This window comes from Trichomycterus rosablanca, chromosome 9 (genome assembly GCF_030014385.1).
Source record: "Trichomycterus rosablanca isolate fTriRos1 chromosome 9, fTriRos1.hap1, whole genome shotgun sequence".
Lineage (NCBI taxonomy): Eukaryota > Metazoa > Chordata > Actinopteri > Siluriformes > Trichomycteridae > Trichomycterus > Trichomycterus rosablanca.
This window is the reverse complement of record NC_085996.1, coordinates 9028097-9050497: the sequence shown is the minus strand read 5'-3', so window position 1 is coordinate 9050497 and position 22401 is coordinate 9028097. Positions and strand designations below refer to the sequence as shown.

The following is a 22401-nucleotide window of genomic DNA, read 5'->3' as shown; positions in this document are numbered from 1 at the left end:
GCCCTATCTATTTGGGCATAGAGAAGTCACCTGTGGTAGTCATCAATAATTTCTAACAAGTATTTAGGAGCCCGTGCTACGAAGTTAAAGGACATTATAGAATTTCTGTGTCACCACATTAACCATGTAAATATATTTCTGAATAATGAAAATCCACAATTCTCATTCAAAATTGTAAAAAAATATTTGAACAAAGTGTTCATCTTTCAATCAGCTAACATGTTCCTCATAACTGTATGTAAGTTGTGTACAACCCTCCTGATTATTGAGTTCAACAGGTTTATAAAATCAATTATTTAAAATATTATGCTTTATGTTATATGCTTTTAACTTTGTGGCACCAGTTGGGGAAATTCCTTTTCTGTTCTGGCATAACTGTGCTTGTGTGCTTAAACTTAGGTCCATAAAGACATGACATCATCCTCATTGAACATATTGTAAGCTCTGCCCTTATGTGGAATACCAGTGCATGACCACACAAATACTGTTCTTCTCAGGGTAGTGGAGGCGTTGTTAATTGTGGTTAAGAGGATACAAAAATAGGCATTCATTGCAATTATATTCGTAATCTTTATTAAATAAAATCCAATGTCATTGCTTCCACTGAACAAATGGTAAGTGCATTTTTTAAAATTCATATCCATACAGTACAAACTTTCAAATCATAACATCCAGGATAAAAGAGAAACTTGTATGCAAGGATTTGAATTTATATTGTATTGTGTCCTCTTCAAACATGGTGACTTTCATCTCATAGCAAGTCGTATTCAAGAAAACACCGTAAAAATACTGAGCTAATTACCACACAGCAAAAAAAGAAATAAAAATCAAAAATCAGTCTCTCAGTAAAGGAAAAATACACACTCTTCTTTAACTGCATAAAACGCTCATACACACACTTACATGTACATCATTCAGAATCATACAGACTCATACAGATGTCCTCGAAGGTTCAGAATGCTTTCTGTGGAATGAGAAGTTGAAGGGATTTAGAATTTTTGAATGTTGCTGCACAGTGACCGATTTGAAATGTGCATCTAGTGTTATATTTGTGGTGGAGCCATCCAGAAACTCGGCCTCGAGGACACGACCTCGCTGTCGTTCCACACGCAAAAAGATGCATCTTTAACTGAACAAGTGCCAAGCACACGCAGCATCTGACTAAGCAAGACAGTGTGTGTGTGTGTGTGTGTGTGTGTGTGTGTGTGTGTGTGTGTGTTGGTAACACTAGGTGCTGTAGAAGAATTGCAGTAGCGGTATTGAAAATGTTCCTTTGTGCAAACTAGAACATCAAAACTAAAATAAAACTGCTATGTAACAAAAATGCAGGGTTGCAACGCCTAAAACGGCTCTGATTGGTGCATTAACCTGTCAGTCAAATGTTGGACCCATATAAACCAAACATCAGAGAGAGGACTGAATGAAAGCTATTCTAATGTAAAGTCCATCAGGGCTTAGAGTCTGTAATATAGTTTTGCATATAGAGATTTACATTTTGGAATAATAATTTATTTTTTTGCAATCTCATCATGAAACAATCCAACAAAAAAAGGAAAGAAAAAAAACTCCAAGTGCCAGTCTTACCCAAGCAGGAACAACAACAACGATAACACCAACAGTAATAAAATAACAATAATTATAATAGAAATAATAGTAATTCTTTACACCCTATAAATGCAAATGGCCTCATCTCCAGAGAAATACACACTTCAAAAAGCCCAAATCATCAGTCATACCAGTTCACTGAGTTGTTTGGCTTTCAGTTCAGTTTTTTTTTTATAAGAATTGCCCATAATTCCAGAGTGGACACTCAAAAGTCAGTCTTCTCAAATATGCAACATGAAAAAAAATAATAAGTAGAATTAAAAACAAAAGAAATTATATTCAATTCAACAACTAGATCACCCCAGGGAAAGAGAAAAGAAGTTTAGGAATGCTACTTCATATGTCATACATAAAAAAAAGAAAGAGAAGAAAACATTTCATTTAAAACCCCCAAACAGTGAAACTCAAATGATCTGATCAGGTATAGTTTTGGATGGGGGAAATGATTACTCATGTAGGAGCTCTTGCAGACAGTTGGGTGATTTGAAGATCTCAGGGACCTCGGAGTCCAGCTTGCAGATGACTTTATAGATCGCCTTCTTCCAGGAGGGGTCTACGTCCTTCCCGGCCACGATGGCGTTGAAGAATTCCCGCAGTGTTATCTGAGAAACCTCCAAGAAACGATCAGGAACCTGCAGAGAAGATGAGAGAGGAAAGGTTGGACATGGATATCTTTTTTTACTGGGGCTGCAAATATCACAGCATAGATCACATAAAACTACTTACAGTCATTATTGGCTCACAATTATCTGGATTTCTGTATTTTTAGTAAATCCAAACAGATTTCACACAAAATTCTTGTAGTGTGTTATTTTCTAATAACAGCTCTTGAGCTAAGTAATCTTTTTGGAGTGTGTTTAATACAAAGAGCATAATAAAATCCACTATTTTGCATTTGGACCACTAAAATAAAATACTAAAAAATAAATGCCATAAATTTTAACTTTTTCTTAAATAAATGCAACCTCAATGTAGCACTAAAGAGCCATGAGGCATAACCATAGCAAACATCATAAAATTACAATAATAATAATAATCATCATCATCATCATCATCATTAAAAAATAATCACACAACCTCAATCTTAGATAATTAATAAAGAATTCACTATTTTAGAGTATTATTGAAAATATTATCTACTGGCAAGACTTTCTACAAGATTAGATAAATAAATAAATCAGATATTTAGCCAGATTTTGTCTTAAAACACATTCATATCTTATCATCCATGCTAATTTAGACAGGCACGGGGAACTGCAGTAATATGTGGCATTAAAGATCACATTGTCTTGCTTTCACTTCCCATAATTAACCTCTGCACACAATGTCTTATGGGACTTCCCAGTATTTGTGAGGCTTAAGGAACCTACACTACACACACATAGACACCGAAGAGGAAGTGAATACATGACAGGTGTGTGTGAGGCGTGATCGTAAATAAGGTAAAATAAACTGTCACGCAGTGTTTGTGTGGACGTGTGTGAAAGGCGGTAAGGTAAGTCAGAGAAAGCAGAAGAAGCTGAAAAAGCAGAAGTGTCTTTCTGGCTCCTCTGTTCCCTCTTGCGTGTTCAAGACTTCGCAGCTCCTCGCCGTGACTCTCACATCCCTTGCGAGTGAAATAAGTGCGGTTCATTTCTCTCGATTTGAAAAAGAAATGAGAGCGAGCACACTCCCAAACTGAAATGTGCAACATCAAACCTTCTTAAGAAGCAAAGAGAAGGGGGGATTTAAAGTCATAAGTTTGTGTCTGATATGTGATCTGCTATTCAAGTAGTTGGATGCATAAAACACTTGCTCATAAATGGGGAAAGATGGACAGTAGGGTAGAGCTAGCGTTTACATTTACAACATTTGGCAGACCCTTTTATCCAAAGCGACCTACAATTGTGAGCTAGTGAGGGTTAAGGGCCTTGCTCAGGGGCGCAACAGTGGCAACTTGGCAGTGGTGGGACAGACGACCATCAGTTTGATTACTAGTCCAGTAGCTTAAACGCTAAGCTACCTGTGTCCTATCGGCTAAGCTTGCTAAAATGGATAATTATGAAAATTTGAGCATGGAGCGTGAAAACTAGAAATTTGACATAACTAAGGTCAAAATGGCACAACTAAGAGTTGTAATAAGAAGTGTAATTATACTTGGCATAAAAAAAATGCTAACGCTTTAAAGTACAAACAGATTAAAAAAAAAAAGAATGTAAACAATAAATGTCAATTTAATTAAAATTACCTATTAGAAAAATATGGTATAACCAAAATTACAATGTAGTTAGACTTGGCATCCCTTGCTAACACACGATGTGCTAACGCTTTAGCTTACCAAGACATATCTGTAAATAAGAATGAAAAGGTTGAGTGCCAGTTTAAATAAAACATACACCTTTAAAATATCAACATTTTCTTCAGTTGTGTTGGACACTTGCTAAGAAGAGACTTGATAGACTCTAAAAATGACACTGTATTTGAACTTAGCATCGACCAGAAACAAAACTTCTGCTCTGTGTTCCTAAGAAATGCATTGAAACTACCCGCTTCGACTGAATGGCAGGATGAGCACCTAAAGCACCCAAAGAAGTGAAGTTGTATTAAGTAGTACTACTAGTTACTTAGTGCTAGATTCTACAAGCTTTGAATTAGCAGCTAAATGTAGCATTACTGTGTTAACTGAGTTGCATTTCACTCTCATAAAAGACATGAATGTAGCCTCAGCCAGCTAGTAGTGTGAACTGTGTTACACAGTTAAATGTGTGACTGTGTGTGTGTGTGTGTGTGTGTGTGTGGGTTGGGGGGGGGGGGGGGTATCAAAACTGCACTCCTCCTGTGCCCTGCAGACACTCATCAACAGTGTTAGGACACACCAAGGTTAGTGGCCACACACACATACACACACTTACACACTTAGTCACTGCTACCAAGCAATACCACCTTGGCACTGGATCGCCTCACAACTTATCCCAAGTGAGGAATGAGCCATGATATGGATGTGTATGTGTGTGAGTACGCCTTTTATGTCCTGTAATTAGCATTAGCTACATGGACATGTGGGTGGATATACTGTACATAATCGCAGGTGCAGGTGCAGGTGCACTGCATAATACTTAGCCATCATACCATGCTGTATAATGTGCAAAACGCTGAGCAAAGAATCAGGAAGGATCTGTTGGAGGAACACACTCTCCAGTCAATATCTGTAAACAGATTGGCATGTTCTCCCTGTGTTTGCAAACTGTACTTTCTTCAGACCTTTCCACAGACATGCCACTAGGTGGACTGGCTGCTCTAACTTAGACCTAGCTGTAAGTGAGTAAATAGGTGAGTGAAGGATAGACTGCACCCCTGTTCAGTGTGTATTACTGGCTTAATCTGAAGTGTTTTCTAAAGGCTTCTGATACACCACCACCCTGACCAGGATAAATAAGATGAGTGGATGAATCTGTAGCTCAGTTGCTGTATCTAAGTAATGGTGCATTACTAAGAATATTCTTGCGCTGAATTTCTCCTGACGCTTTTGCAACAAAAGGACGACGAAATGCTGACTGCAAAGAGACGCCAATGTCAAGGAGAAAAGGGTAGCGGTATTTTAGATCCTCTTGACGGAGAGAGAAGGAGGGAGCGAGTAAGCAAGCGAGGCGGAGTGGGGAAAAATGTGTGTGTGTGTGTGTGTGTGAGAGAGAAAGGTCCGACCAGTCGGGTGGGAGAGGAAACCTGAGGGGGAAGGAGTGATGGAATGAAAGGTGAGAAAGCCTGAGATGAAGATAGACTGAGGGAGCTATAGAGGAGAATGCTGAATGAAAAAGAGAGAGAACCTTGATTGACTTGTACTTGTCCTAACGCCCATTCAGGCTCTTTTGGGAACATGTACGTCTATATATCTTGCAGTTGTCAAGTGTCTAAATTTGTGTGTCTCCAGTTTTGTCCTCATCAGTTTGCTCTGGGACTTTTGTTCCCAGCCATGTTAAGGGTAGAGAGGACATATGCAGATTGCTAAACAACCTTAAAGTAATTTTACACCCCACACCAAACTTTTAACTACATTTTAATCAGAGGAATAATATAAGTGCCATCAGGTCGATTCCAACTCCTGGCATATGGATATGCTTCTCTAAAAGATCCTGTCTACATTTGTGTCTATGGGCTTCTAATGGCTTGTTCATTGTTCCTCTAACTGTATCTTGTTGCTGACCATCCTCTTCCTAATTTACCTTCAACTCTTAAGCATCATTGTCTTCAAATGAACTGGTTCTTCTCATTATGTTTCTAAAATAAAAGAGCTTCAGCTTGGTTTTCTGGGGTTCTGGGTCTGATTTGGTCAAAGGTGCAAACAAAAGTAAAAAAAAAAGGCAAAATTAGCCAACAGCACTGAGTCTTCGCCTTTAATGCTTGTTAAGACAGAAGAATACAGAACAAGGAATCTGTGAGTAGGAATCTGCATCAATTAGGTAAAACTACATGCAGATATGCAGAAGTATGATGTACAGTCACGTGAGGTCATGTGGTAGTGTAGGTGCTTATATCAAGAAAGTTCCATACCAATGCATACTTCCCCTACTGTGTAGCTATATGTGGGCGTAATGTCGACTAAAGTGTTGGCTGCTTTTCCAGCTTAGCACCTGTCAAGGCTTTTCTGAAGTGGCACATAAACAGCTCTTCAGAGGCACAGGGTAATAATGAAAGCATATGGCTATACCGTAATATACTCGAATATTTTACATAAACATGCAACCACATTTTAATAAAACCCAAGATCTTTAAGCAGGTGTTGGGCTGGGCTAATCACAGCTATAAACACCCTTGTAGGATGATTAAAATTTGCCCTAAAATGTTCTCCCCAGACACTGTTTCACTTTAAGAAAAAGGTTCTATTGATTTTTCAGATATCTTACATCTTAATCCTCGTCTCTACTGACAGAAAGCTTTATGAGATTTGAGAGTTGTGTTTCACTAAAAAGACCCAGTTAAGAGTCAGATTTCCTCTAAATTAGCCAGTGGAACATTGCAAAGCTTAACACAGCTTTAAATCAGCCATTAAAATTCCTAGCAGGCTGTCACGTCGACTGTCAATCAAAAGGAAAACTAGCGAATGAGTTACTCCCGATGATACACAGGCAAGGTAAGAGCAACTTTCACTCAGATTTATGGTAGCACGGACAGAGGGGCCGTTCTTTGACATGGTCTTATTTCATTTGGAAGCGTGTTTTTATTTGTTCTGCGCTGGCCAAACGAAAGCTGACCCTGAGAGATAAAGGCAGCGATGGCCTTGAAGGATTCATGGACCCCACATGCTCCAAGCGCTCCTAGTTAATCCCTAACCAGCGGCCTGGGAACGTGAAACGGAAAAATTCTCATGTCAACCTGACCATTCCAGATGAGCTGGGAACTGCCCAGGTATACTTGTCTGGACAAGGGTGGGTGTTTGTCAGTATAGAGACTAAACAACAACCTGCAGTGGGTCTTAATGTGACACATTTACTTCTTTAATTTTAATAATTGTTTTAATAGAGGTACCTTTTAAATTGTAGTTAATTGACCATAAAGGCCAATATGTAAGTAACAACAGTACAATATTATATCCATTAGCACCAGTAGAGCTTTGATCCAATGGTATGCTTGGGCCATAATTTACTTTGGGCCCTTGAAGTCATCTACATTTCCACCCTGTCTATGAAACCCCATTTTCCAACTGTCTGTTCTTTATTTAGTAGCCATATGTAATGAAATTAAAGCTATTTAAAAAGCTATTTAAAATTCCGACAAACCATGCCTTGGCTTCTTACAAGTTAATAAATAAATAAAAATGTGTCTAAACCTGTCTATTTTTCAAGAGACCTGTATTTTAAAATCTGGATTTCTCATTTTTTTCTATATTTTTGTTGTGCAGAGAGGTACTATTAGAAATGCTGTGTATTTTCACCTCTGGTTGTTTTACTGAATACATTTTGCACAACATAGGTTCATTTCTTTAATCCAGGGCTGCCAGTAATTTTTCACCTACGGACAAGACTCCATTCTTTGTAATTACACTTTCAAATATTATAAACAAATATTTAATAGACACTGTTATATGCTTCTAGATTTTTCCATTATTATTAAGTGAAAGCTCTTTGACTTGAGCAAAGTTTTGGCTGTTCTACCCACCTCTGATAAACATTAACTACTTTAAATGATCTGAAATGATCTTCAGAAGATGAAAATATTTCCACATCTTTCCCAACAGAGCTTGAAAGCCAACTGTGTTTGGTCACTAATGTTCCTATCAGCTACAAATCAATATTCGTGGAGGACAAGCCTCGATAAGCTCTTGGTGTCCCAACAGCCAAACACTTTTAGTCTCGGTTTGTCTATTTATTTCTCCCTCTTTCCCCTGATAAAGGTTTCCCTGAAACCAAGGCTCCCAAAACATGCAGCCTTGAAGAGTCCAGTCAGATTTGCCCTGATAGGCAAACATTGCAGCTGAGTTGGACGCACTAGCGTGGCCTTGCTATTCACCTTGTTTTTTCACTCTTAAGTGGTAGCCAGAGGTGAAACCAGGCCACGTCATCGCTTCATTTCTCAAGGTGTGTGCGTGATGATTTGCCTCATCCTCCAAGGACAGGGTCAAAATGGTAGATAATGAGAAAAGTATCACTGTCTGCTGGTTTAGCTTATTATGCTAGTTCTACTGACTTACATCTGTTAAGATGAATACATTTAGTATTAACAAATCTTAACAACAGTCTTTCATACAGTATGTCATAACAGACAGGCATTTAAATGTTTAAATAAACATGCCCATGATAATTTGTCCATTTCATTTGTTCTTCTGTGATATTGAGTTCAATCTTTATAAATGTGACAAAACCAATTTAGCCACACTCATTTGCTAAGCTGTGCATTATAAAATAAAATATGTGCTTCTAAATTTGTGTCAACAGTTTGGGGAAGGCTTTTTGTTTCTGATTTACAATGACTGTATCCCTGTCCACAAAGCAAGGTCCATAAATACATGACAAAGAGCCCTTAACTGAACATCTTTGGGATGAATTGAAACATAGAATGTAAGCCAGGCCCTCTAGGATAACATGAGTATGTGTCATCGCAAATGCTCTTTTGACTGAATGGGCATAAATGATCACATACAGACTGCAAAATCTTCCAGAGACTGTCCAGTGTCCAGAGAATTGGATGCAGTTATAGTCGAAAAAACAAATGGAGGGCAAATCAATATAAATGCCCATTGTGTTCACTTGGGATTTCCAAGCTCATGGTCACGTGTCCACATACTGTTGGTAATATAGTGTTTCTTATTACTATTATAAGGCACTCGGGTGTCCCAGTGGTCTATTACGCTAGCCCACCACCACTGAGATTTAGATTCGAACCTAAGCTGTGCATCTACACAGACATGATTCTCAAAGTCTGAGCAAGAGGGGATGGCCAAAGCCCTGAAATGGAGGTGCCGTGACCCTGACCAGTATAAAGTAGTTGATGTAATGAGGTGAATTGTTATTTGCTCAAATTCAAATTTCATCATTTTAAAATGTCCCTGTTATTTCAGAAAAGTAAATTTTAATATCAGCAAATGATCTCACTGTCTAAGGTTTTTAAACAAGCCACTTTATATCTGTAAATACAATGTCATTATTTTGGGGCCTTAAGAAAATAAGAGAAATGAAAAACTATAGATCTATAGTAAATACCTCAAGAAAATCTTTTTTTTCCAACATAATAATAGTTGTTTCAATGTCTCTATCTTGTTTTAAGATTATTTTGCCACTGGTTCTCTATCCAGTTTTCTTCCTATTACTCTAAAATGTATCTGAAAATAAATTGTCAGTATCTTGAGATTATAAAGCTATAACATTATCTCAGATAAACTATGTGTTATTTTCTAAATCTTAAGAAAATGGTAAGTTATCTTGGGCAAACTATGCCTAATCATTTTAAGATCATATCTACCAGTTAAAAATTCCCTCCAAATTACTTTATGTCTGGAAAACAAAGTTGCATCCAAACACAGATAAATAAATAAATAATATGTAAATATGTGAACTTGTGAACCCATGCTGGTGTAGGACTGTGACTTTGTATAAACACCTGCAATGACATTTACTTGCAGAATATGTTTTGTCTAGCTGATATGTCTTGGTGGTAAATCCTGCCAGCTGGATATCTTGTCTTCACAGGCACACTAATGTATACACACATTATTAAGACTTCTAACCTCTGCCACTAGCTGTGTCTTGAGCAGATTGCTACGTAATCTGCATTACAGATGAGTCCTGGGTTCAGGAGCAGGGAGGACACTAGGGTCCGGCGTAGCTGTTGTTTTTAACGTCCTCCACATGGCGCCCAGATTGTGTTTGATTTGGGGCAAAGAGAGGTCAGGAATCGGGGTCCCCGGAGTCACAACTGCCACAACTGCATATAATGGTACTCAGTGAGGGGTGTGTGCTGTGATGGGAGGTGGGGGTGTGTCAAGGGTGGGAGCTGAGACATCTGGAGCAAAGTGTCTGAAAAGGACGAGGGAAGGTGGGATGTGTGTTGCAGGCTAAGATATAAAGAAAAAAGGCAACTTCTTTCTGCCTCATAGACTTTCAACAATTCTGTAGAAACATTTTCTAATCAGATAAGAAAGCAATTTATTAAGTTGCCTGATTATTATTAGGTCCGCCTATCAACCAGCTTATTGTCAGAGCAAAGATTTAATAGATATTATAACATATTCCATTTCAATATAAGAAGTACCTTCAAAAGTTCAAATCATGATGACATTATCTGGCTGTCCATCACAAGGTTAGAGAGGATGGAGCAGATTAGCAGAGGGCCAAGCAACAAGCCTTGGGGCACTACACAGGGAAGTGATGCTTCCAGCCAGCACTGACCAACATCTTGGCGCGATCTATTAGGGTGGAATAGGGATGTGGGAGGACTTGAGACAAGGCCATTGGCACTCTCCGGCTGCCAAGAAAGCACCAATCTCCTTTGGCACGGACATGTGCCATCTAGGGTTTGGGGGAAGGTCTTTTTTTGCTTATGTTGAATGTGACAAGCTGTTCTTTTGCATCTCAATGTCGGGATGGAGAGACGAGCAGGTGGGAATTGAGCGGGAGAGGGGGATGGATAGATGCGGAGAAAAAGGAAGGACAAAGAAAGGAGAAAGAGGAAGATGGAGAATTTGGAAGAAAGGACACAGCCTAGGTTAGAGAGAGAAGGAAAACTGAGACAGTAGCTCAGAGTTTCTATTCAAATTTCTTTCTACTCAAAGGAATTTGTAAAAGGTTTTTCGTTTGTATAGCTGAAGTAATTAGAGATTGGTCATGCTTATTAAAAAATGATTCTTTTTAACTGGACCATAGTTTTGTTTACCTAAGCTGGTGCTGAATATGGTAGCTGTAATTTGTAGAGATGGGCACTGATGCCAAGATTTTAATTGAGTAATAGTACAGTAATTAATAAAGTAGTGACTTCAGTAAGTGCTGTAGAGGAACAATGATGTAGCACATTGCTCATTACGCAGATTTAGATTCAAGAACTGAAAAGCAGAGCTGTAGATAAAATCAGTAAATTAAGCTAAGCTAAGCTAAAGTTTTTCCAGCGCCGTTCTACAAACTGCTCGTATTTAGTGTGATCACAGTTTTGTAAAGGTGAATGGTGAACCTCTGTATGTTTTCTGTATGTTATCCCATAGACCTTTGTCAGAACAGCCAGTCTTTATCAGTAAAGGCCACTTTAGATCAATTCAGATTAAGCTAAAGACTCTGTGATGACCAAATTCTGTAATATCAGCCTAAGGGAGGGTCTGGTATAGCTTCTGAACTCTTGCACTTCCAAAAACAACCACCATCTACCGCTGTGTATATATATATATATATATATATATATATATATATATATATATATATATACTCAGGAGTATACAACTCTTACTTTGACTCAAGGTCACGTTCAGTGCCAGGCTAAGAGGCCAGGTTTCACCGGCAGGTAGAAAGAAGTGTTTGCTCAATTAAAAGAACAAGTTGCTATCGCTTTTGGGGACACTGAAACCCGAGGCCAGGATTCGACACAGTTTTTTCAGCTAAAGTGCACAAAAACACACAAAAGTGACAGTCAGCGGCTACACATCTAAATCAGATCCTTTTGTCTTTGCTAAATGGCTTATCTGGTTCGTCTTGTCCACGGCAATATGAGAAGAAGCAGACGACCTCATTCAAACCCATCCAGTCCCACCTGCCCCGAGGCCACTGGGAACTGAGAACTGCACTCTGGCACTAAGTGCTTCTGTCTGGCACACACAAGATGAGCTGGGGTGCGTTCGGCAAGACGTTTCAGCCTGCAGGGACGCCGGTAGTCACAGACGCTCAGTTTCGCCAAGTAAAATCTGTAGAACAGGCTTGGATCCGTCTTAGAAGCGGTGATGAATGAAGGACCGATACTTGATACTTGTAAAGGCCAATGATATGTTTCCTATAACTACTTAGGTAAAAGTTAAAGTAACTTATCAGAATTTTCCCAAATAGAACTATCAAAATATCTCACGCCTCTTATAAAGTTCCTCAGAAATCAAATACTTGGGCTTTTTTACAAACCCAATTTTAAAAAATAAGAGAATTTAACTTTGGAATTTAGGAGACAATAACAATGTGATGTTTTCATCCAGTGGTTGGGTTTGTCATGTTCGTCTTTCAATAACAGAAGTAAAAGTTGCAAAAATAGTAATATCTTACGACTGCCAAAAACATGCCCCTTACAAGTGGGGGTAAATGTTTTAATACGTACATTCTGAATACCCTGCTTTAGGCCTTATATCAAGCTCTTAAAAAGTTGTGTCACATCGTTTACTGAGCACTGAGCAGCACTGCGACTGAGTAGCATATACAGAACAAACAGAAATTGGGCGAGAGAGGTAGAAACGTACAGGGAAGAGAGAGAGAAAAAGAGTAATTAATGAAGATGCTTTAATTGCTGGTTGTGCTCGCTGTGGCGTAAGAAAAATATGTCATTAAAACTTTCTAATGGCCTAAAGAGACGAGCGGACGGACGGAGGAGGAGCATTTGAAGGGGATGAAAGGAACGAAGCGGAAGGAGAAAAAGCAAAGTAGGGAACAATAATTATGAAAGGTTTCTCAAGGGAGTGGAGAAAGAAATCAGTGACAAAAATGATTATCATCAAACAGGAAAGAGCTGCACTGTGCAAAGCAACAATGGCTATTTTCCACCAACATGGTGCTGGTGCTTTTCTCTTCTAGTGCTGGTACCCAAACCTGAAGAGTTCAGCACTTTTCTCTTGCACTCAGTAGACAACTTCACTGCTAGTCTTTACCAGTGCACTGCACATTGGGAACCACCACATTGATTCCTCTCTTGGTGAAACTGTGGATTAGTTCCAAAAACAGCTTGCTGTGCATCAGCACTGGCACTGTGTCCGTAAAAAGGTACCAGTGCAAGGTGGAACTGAGTTTACAGAGAGTTTTGTGTGGTTATGTGTATTTGTGTGTGTTGCTGAATCAGCACAGGCTCCTGTTTCGAACGATGATCCAACCAGGTAGGAGATTGGGTATCTTGGGGACATGTAAGTTCACAACCAGCACAATTTCTGCCTGTACATCACATCACCTTGTTCAACACACACACACACGCACACACACAGAGTACGGTCAGATGGGTTAGTTTGTAAAGATTTGCATGGCTTGGCATAATTTCCTTGTACAAAGTTCTGATCAGCTATTAGATCCATCAGACACCTGCTGAGAAAATCCTTAATATGCAAAACATGCCCGTCTCCCTCCCGCCAACACGTTCACAAACACCCGTGCATGCCCGCACACACACATGAGCACACACACTGCCGGGTCAGGCAAAACTTCACAAACAACAGTAGACTTATTCACTCGTCTCCTCTCCATAGGCAAATTTCTCATTTATATATGTAAATCATCTAAAACACAAAACTTTAAGTTCCTGCAGACGAAGAAGCGTGTGTGTGTGTGGGTATGTGTGTGTGTGTGTGTGATTCAGGTGTGGAGAAGTACAACCTCTCCTTTCTTTCACACAACACCTAAGGGGGAAGTCACAAAAGGAAAAACGGACGGTACAGAAATAAAGATGGGGAGATAAAAAGAAAGAGGAAGATAAAGAGAACAGTAGATAAAGAAAACAAGAGCAGGAGATATTCTGCCTTAGGATGAAAGGGGGTGGGGGTTCAGTCATTTCCATAAAAGCATTTTTATATTGAGTAAAGTTCTCTTCCCTTACCCAGTATATAGGAAAAATGTTCTTTGGAGCTGCTCCAGGCTCCATAACCAGAAGAATATAAAGAACACAAAAAACAATCGGGATGCTCCAGTGGCACCTGTGAGATTCGAGTTCGAATCTCAGCTGTGTCACCAACCTGGCCATCAAATTGTCCACAGATTAGAAGGTAGGACGGGTCCTTGCAATTTGCCATCCCCTGACTGGCTGAGGCACTGGCTGGGCGATAAGACTTGCATGAGGATTAGACTCCATGCATGGTGTGGCTCTGTGTTGGTTCTAGCCACTGGTCATTAACATGAAGTAGCTGGCTCAACTGTGCCCGTTGTAGAGGGCGTGTGACAGTCTGCAGCCATCCTGCTGTTTGCTAGCGGCAGAAGATGCAACATGCACCAGGAAACTGGAAACCAATCATCATGAAGATGTGTTCTAGTTGGTTTCAATCTATTTCCAACATCCCCATGTGCATTTTGTGTTATGTGGCTTTTGATTTATATGCTTCAGGTCCACACACTCTTTATCACTCTTGCTCGCTATTTTGCTAGCATTCGCAGGCATTTGTTTCCTTGGACTAAATTGCAGCTTTATGGTTCTCGGATAAAGACCCGCAGCATTTAGTATTAAATAATTATGGGGGCTCAGATTTGTCTCAATTTGTCATGAGTTTGGTCATGTGCAAAGCTCTGACCCCATCTTCATTTAACTCTAGACGCCTTCCAGACCAAGTGCCTGACCCCATAAATGCTCATGTGACTAGATGGCACAAAATCACATAGACACACTCCATAATTTAAAAAAAAGGTGTGAGTGGGTAAATGTCCATGGCTTTGGAGTGTATATCATATTAATTACATACAAAAATACTCCTCTTAGTTGTGACAATGCTGGCTCAGTGTTTAAACAGTTTGAATACTGTTAATAATGACGTGTTACGACTTCAGAGCCACTGTTGGACTCTTGAGCACCTTTGAGGACTCTTAACACCTTTTCCACAAATGTATTAATTAGTTTTGGATTAATGCACTAGCCAAACGCCTAATAGTGAACAACATTTTAATGATAGTGATGGATAGTGTTGCAACCAATATATATATATACATATATATGCAGTATAAATACACATACTGTACTTTTTTTCTCACCTACACCAAACCCCCCCTCTTTTGTACATCCCCTCTCTCCCCGACCTCTCTGTATTCTTCACCAGGCCAGGATCTCTCTCTATGTTTCTCCCTGAGATCCATCCCTCCCCCATCTCCCTTTCTCTCTGAAGCAGCAGGACTCATAACCTTGCTCTCCTCCAGTGTGAGGTGTTTTCTGACGAAGTGCTTTGCCAGCAGACCTGGTCCTTCCAGGGGACTGCACTACCCTTCCGGACATATAGGACACTCTCTCCCTCCACCTCTCTCTGTCTCTCTTGCTCTCTCTTATGCTTTGTCTAATCACTATGGTACAAAACTGTACCTTCTATTATAAATACAGCGCTGTAATGATTCCAGCTGGGCTTATGTTTGCTAGATATTTGTACTTGTGTATTTAAGTGTGTAATTATTTTTATAAGTGTTTATATGAGTGTATGTATGTGCATGTGTGTGTGTACCTCAAAGTCGTTGGCTTTGTTGTAGTGCATGTTGAGAGCCCTGAAAAGCTCTGAGTCTCTGCTAACTGTGATCTCTTCGGTCCCCGTTACACCATCGTTTATGGCCTGCCGGGCGAACTTTTCCATCTGGATGTAGTAGAACTCTCGAAAATTACTGAACCACTTGATCAGCTGAGACGTGATACACCTGTTAAACTGTGAGAGAGAAAATGAGAGAGCGAGACATAGAGTTTGTTAGATATGAACATCAGTGTTCAACTAAAGTGTAACTTTTTTTGGTAGGATTTATTGAGGTAATGAAAGATTTAAAACTCCCACAAACAAATAATAAAAAAAACTCAAATAAATTCATGTGATTTCAAAGAAGATTTAAAAGAAAAGTAAATATTTTGGGTTTAGTTTAAAATATGAAAAATTAATAGTAATTATTATTTGGGGGGAATTTGGACCCCATGGCAGATTGGCGATGACAAAATCCTGCAATAAACTGGCGTCCTGTCCATAGTGTATTACTGCATTAAGCCCAGTGACCAGTAAAATGACATTTTTATTATTAGGGAATGACAAAAATTTACAAAAACTGGTGCGCTGTGAACTTTCTACCTGTGATCAGTGCAAGCTAGGCTAACTAGCCATAAGCAAAACAAGCTGATAGCATGGTCAACTCTAATAATATGAATAGCTACACATTATACATTATACTAGGTATAAATATAATAGCTTTGTCAGCTTGTATTCCTTTGGGGGAACCTATTAATGTTAATTGTTAATCATATTCCCATCATTACTGATTCTGTGTCAATGCTAAAAAAAATAATTAATGTAATTAACATAAATAAAAGCCTCTCACTGACTCGAGAAGGCAACCTGAACTGGACTGGGCAGGCAGTAGGGTGGGAGGTGGGTTGGTAAGGGGAATGTTCTGTGTAGCCCTCAGCTGTGAGGGCAACGGATGGATAATTGAGCAGAAAACTGATAAAGTCAACATAAAAAGGGCATGTCAGACCCATGGGGAGTTCAAACATCAGCTTAAGCCAATTCACAAATCAACAGGCTGCCTTCATCTACTGTTCCCCCCTCGGGCATGATCTCTGCCAAACTCAATACAACCTTAAACCGTTTAAGAGAGCAGTGGGTTACAGTTCATCAGGGCAATGAACCCACCGAGGACAGGGGGGGAAAGCTCGCTTCCCACACTGCACGAACAACAGTCGCAGCTGATAAGAGCTGAACGGGCCCCTCGTACCTTTTTAATTACCCCTCCTAAAAAAAAAGCCCCCTCCTCCCGATCCCGCTCCCTCTCATTTTCCCCTTCATCTCCCATCTTTCTGAAAAAGATGACAAAACGATGGGCAAGCAGACCTCTGGGGAGGGGAAGCAGCTTTTACATGGAGATTAGACAGTACTATTGTTCGGAGAGAATAGCTAGAAAGAAACGGAGAGAAACAGAGGACGGTAGTGACCGGCGGATGGAAGGAGGGATAGAAGGGATATACAGAATGATGAGAGGACAAAACAGAAAACACTACACGCACACAAAAGAATCCCGACCTCCATTCACTACCATTCAGCAACTACTGACAGTCATCCAAGAGTCTGACTCTGATAAGCGCTGGCTTTAAATACACACTCGTAGATTAGAACCGGTCTAATCACACATCCTGTATTTCTAATACATCAGAAATACATGTTATTCATTCACACTGACCGATAATAAAGCTATAATGAATATCTGAGCTGCATATACACTATACGGACAAAAGTATTGGGACACCCCTTCTAATTATTGAATTGCTAACAGGCGTAATAAATCAATTATATGAAGGAAATGATATGCTTCTATATAATGTGCCCATGTGCACAATGCAACCTTTATAAAGACATGAAGAAAAGTTTATTTTAAAGAAACTCCAGTGACCTGCACAGACCTGACCTCAACCTCAATGAACAGCTCTGAAATGAACTGGAACTTCAACTGAGGCTTCAACATCAACATCAGAGCCCAGGCATGCAAATGCTCTTTGGCTGAATAGGCACAAATTCTCACAGACATGTTTCAAAGTCTTGTGAGAGGCCCACTCAGAAGAGTGGTCAATGTTCTAGCTGAAAAGATCATCTAGCTCACTTTATTTTAATACTATTAAAATATTTGTATTTGAAATGGGACGTCCAACAAGCTCATGGTCAAGTGTCCAAATACACCAGGTCATTACCCTAAGAGAAAAAGCAAAACGGCTCTTCGGACTGCTAGTTTAAATGAACCTAAATAACAAACTATATTATTTATCTGTGTCAGTTTATACACAGTTGTGAGAATGCCATGGCTGTCATCTGTTTTTCATCATATATATAAATCATACATGCATGAACTACAGACTACTATCATCCAAAAAAATAAGGACAGTCTAAAATGTATTTTTTTTAGGCACATCAGATGACCATCAAGAGGGGGGTCTGTCCAATCTGGCCTGTGGTCCTTTTGACCTAAGCATAAGGTCTGACTGTGTGTGTGTGTGTGTGTTTGATGAGCTCTAAATCATTGACAATGACCTCATCACTCACAACAAAGACCTTTCCTGTCACCCCACCAGCGAGAAATACAGAACCAGTAACTAAACGTGTGTGTGTTTTAATTTTACATTCTGTTATTACAGTACGACAGTCTGAAGTCATCTGTATACTTTTCATTTACCGCCATGTCCATTTCACACCGAGTACCTAACACACATCAACACTCACGTGAATCAGTGGCTTTTCTTTCTGCTCATCCTCACTTCCTAAAACAAAGCTAAAAAGAAACAACTAGCCTAATCTTTCCTCACTGTGGAATCATCAGGAAAACCAGCAAAAAAACAAAAGACGTCTGCTATTGGGAATTGTCATGAGGTCACTATTCGGACAGAAGTGGATGTATTTATAGATGTATTTTGGCCAATGAACATTTAACAAAGATTTTTCTGAAATATAAGGAAATGAAAAGCTTTTAGTTTTACTGCATTTCCCACTTGTGAGCAGGTTGCTGGATCGTGACCCTGAAATGACTTTCTGTACTTCCAATTAGTCACTTCCAAAAGGTGGCAGGTTTAACGAACACACCACCTTAAAAGGTAGCTTGTTTTTAAAGTGACTTAATCAGATGTACAAACACAGCTGCAATGTCAAGTAAATTAACAGCATGTTTAAACCATCAATGATGCCTGGATTGCTGTGTTATTTGGACAATTATTTAGTTTTAAAGGGGAACAGTCTCAAATCTCAAGTCAGCGTCAATTAGCCTGACAAACAGCAGCAGTGATTACAAGTCGAAGTTCAAGGACAGAAATAGATGACACTTTAAATGATTGACTGATCTACAATTGATAGCAGAGTTGTCACTCACAAACTTTAGCAGGATGCACAACTTGGTATAAGGAGCACAAAACATGGAGCCCTGAGCAGTGAAAGAAAAGTACTACTGTCTTAAATCCATATTTAGGACATATGGTAGGATTTATCAGTGCTATGGCCAGCAAGGAGGCTACACAGACATTATTGGCTATGTCTGGGGATGAGGGGAACTGCCGCCCTGTCCAGAGTGCATTAAAATTAATTTCTGATAAATACATGTGTTGGTAGGTGACCTTTGTTCAGCAGAAAATCTTGGCTTAACGGGTAATTAGCGTCTTCCGAACCCTGTGAAATGAATTCAAATGGCCGAGCACCTTCATTTGTATTTTAAAGTGCACAATGTGTTCAGGTGCTTCGTAAACATGTCTGACTTTTCTCCAGTCATCTGCACTTTGTTTCTTATGTATTTAGACATAACATTTTTGGTGTGTGCCACAAATCATTAAAAACAAAATAAAATAAAATACACTACCCTGTTCAACAGTCTTTGTGCCTAAAGCTCCTGCCAGCCGGGGTTCATTTATTTACTCACACCTTGGGGTAGCCTATCCAAATTTTACATGTGTTGGAAAATCAGAGGTAACCAGAGTACCCAGAGAAAACCCACGCAGAAACAAACAGAAACCCATTTGAAGCTCAAGCCCACCACCCCTAATGTGTAATTTAATTCACATCATTCCAGCCCCCTGTGTGCAGACTTTCACACTCCAATCAACAGTCAGAAGTTCTCTAACCATTTTACTTTGCGCGCACTATATTAACATCTATTTAGGATCAAGCTGCCTTTATCACAAAGCCCAGACAAGATTTTGTTTAAAAGAGAGTAAAAAAAACACATAAACACTTTGTTCCCACCATTTTTATCCCACAGATAATCAGACCTTATTAAGACCTGTGGCTCGTCTGTAACATGCAACATGCGCTGCATTGATATTCATGAGATATGTAAATATAATGAATGACTAATGAACGACTATTATAGGGACAGTGGCGGATCCCCATGAGAATGGAAATGGGGAAAAATAATAACATCCATGCTGTCTATTGTTCCGCACAAAGCCATGCTGAGAGAATGCTGCCAACAATTTGACCTTGTTTCGGTGTTATGTTAATCTAGTTCAATTAAGCGAAACCTTAATGCCAGTGAGGATTATGTAAAGCGAGTTTGCCGGGTTCGGATGCACTCACAGGGCCATTATCCAGCCTTATGTCATAATTTGATGATTTAATTTGAAGAAATTATTTGTTTGTGTTATATAGCAGTGCGCTACCAAAGGCTGCAGTAAAAAAGCTTTCATTTATGGCTTTTTAAATTCTGTGTCCAATTTGCTAAGAATAGGATCAAAACACACATTTATTAAAGGCATGAATTCCACAGAGTCATAAAGTGTTCTGAGTACAAAACAATCAGTATTATTTATATTTGGTTTAGTGGAGTGACGTAGTTTATTATCTTTAAATAATTTATATAAATTTAATAAATTATTTAAAAATAGTATATTTTTTAACAATTATTACAAATCCTAACAATGTAAAATTATTATTAATAATTTTTATAATAATAACAAAACATATTAAAACTTTTTAGTCACACCTGAAAACAAAGACTTTTATTTTGGTAATATTTAAAGAAAGGAGTATGAATTACATTGATTTATTGATTGAAATTCTATGTTTTGTGCAATATAGTCGATACAAAGTCTAACTAATACACATTTTTGATTCTGAGAAAATATCTTTGTGAAATTGATTTTATTGTTTTAACAATCCTGTTTTAAGAGCTATATAGTTATGTACATCATAGTAACTATTACTTTAAGATACAAGTTTTATACATGAAGACCAGCCCAGTGCTACATTGTGTGAGGAATAAGAGTAAATTGTTCATTCGGCTGGACTGACTGGTGGTTTAAAGTAGCTATTGATAAATTGTTGGAAAGAAAATAATTTTAGTATTAGTGACTCAGACGCAAACGTAGCACTGCTGCTCCTAATGTTACAGGTACAGGTAATGAATGAGATCTGTTCAGTAGGTACCTTGAAAAAACAGTGTCCTTAATTTGCCTTAAGATGAACTTCATCGTAAGTTAGACCACATGACGGTGTGTTTTTTGCTTCCTTGGTAGTTGTTGCCCTCGGGCAGCTTGCACAAAGAGGAAGTTTGTTTGGTGATTTGAATAAGATGGCCTTGATGTGTCACAGGGTTCATGCCACCCAGTCCACATACTGTACCACACAGCAGGGTTACGATTAGTTCTAAAATGTTATTAGAGTTAACTTACCTAAAACTAAAACTAACAAATGTAAACTAAAGCACAATAATAATGTTGGAATTAAATAATTGTTAAAATAGTTAATTGTGTGCAACATCTGAAAGCAAACTAGAACTAATGGATTAGAAAGGGCCTCAAATCAACAAAAAGTATAAATAAAATGTTTTCTGTATTTAGCACGGACTCATTTATCCCGGTCAGGGTTGTAATGGGCCCAAATCCTAACCTGGAAACACTGGTTGCAGTGGGGATACAGCCTGACAGTGTTAGTTCATCGTAAGGCATTACACCCTCAGCCATCCATCAAGACTGCATCGTGTGAGACTCAAACCTGGGTAACTGGAGCTGTGCAGCACCAAAATCGGCTGCCATTCTTCTTTTATTTTTTAGTGAATGTAAGATGAAAATAGATGTTAAAAAAGCAAAACTGTGAAAAAATGCAACACTGTGTGTATAATAATAGTATCGTGATTTTTTTGCCATACTGAACAGCCCTACATGGTATTGTTTTCTTTTTTGTCTATCCACCCTGCATGCTCATTTTCATGCTGACCAGCCAATCTGCCTACCCATCTCCATGCCTATCTGTCTTACTGTCTAAGTACACAACCACCTGGCTTGTGTTGGTATGCTTTTCCCCCAGAAATTAATCTCCTACCAGCCCTGACCAATAGCAACAGCTGTGGTATTTAGCATTTCCCTAACGCCACCAGTGGCTGGCCATCACTTGTAAGTGAACTCACCTGGACAGGTGAGGTAAGCCGATACTGTTCCCCCCTCCAAACCCAAGAAAGTGAAACGTTTTAGACATTAAAGGTAGACGTCGTAACATGGACTCACCTTGACATCAGAGAAGAACATCTTCAGCATGTTGGAGCTGGGGTATCGGGTGTAGAAGAACATGAGCTTGGCCTTCTTCAGGTGGTTTGGGGAAAGCCCTTCCTGAATGTGCAAATAAGTGGGTTAAGGAAAAGCAGCCGAGACTCGAGAGCAGGCAGGATTTGCTTGCCATTGTCATCATCATTACTCAAGGTGCCGCACCGTCATGGCCAATCTACCACCGCGGCAAAGCCAGTTTTACATGAGAAAGCCATTTCACAGGCAAAGCAAGCAACGTCTTTCCCTAAGCCTCAGCCAGCCTCCTCCTTCAGATGTAAAAGAGTGAGAGGTCGTTTGCATGGCACCTACAAATACAGCGGTAAGCACTTTGAGAAGCCCCCGGGGGCTTGCACAAGGCAAGTCAAGACCCAAAAGAGCTTCTCAAGAACTTCTTTTTCAGGTTAAACTTTTCAACAACACGCCAATGATTTG

General features: G+C 39.3%; 1 protein-coding gene across 2 annotated transcripts in view; it reads right to left on the bottom strand.

Moving 5' to 3' along the window:
- Positions 1-550: 550 nt before the first annotated feature.
- LOC134320447 (prospero homeobox protein 1-like) overlaps positions 551-22401 on the bottom strand; it is a 34710-nt gene continuing 12859 nt past the window's right edge. For both annotated transcript variants that reach the window (XM_063001832.1, XM_063001833.1), the window contains exons 3-5: positions 21931-22038; positions 15431-15625; positions 551-2237 (exon numbers count right to left, since the gene is read on the bottom strand). In XM_063001832.1, coding sequence (XP_062857902.1) covers positions 2052-2237; positions 15431-15625; positions 21931-22038 — 489 coding nt within the window. In that variant the 3' untranslated portion in view covers positions 551-2051. The remainder of the gene's footprint in view (positions 2238-15430; positions 15626-21930; positions 22039-22401) is intronic.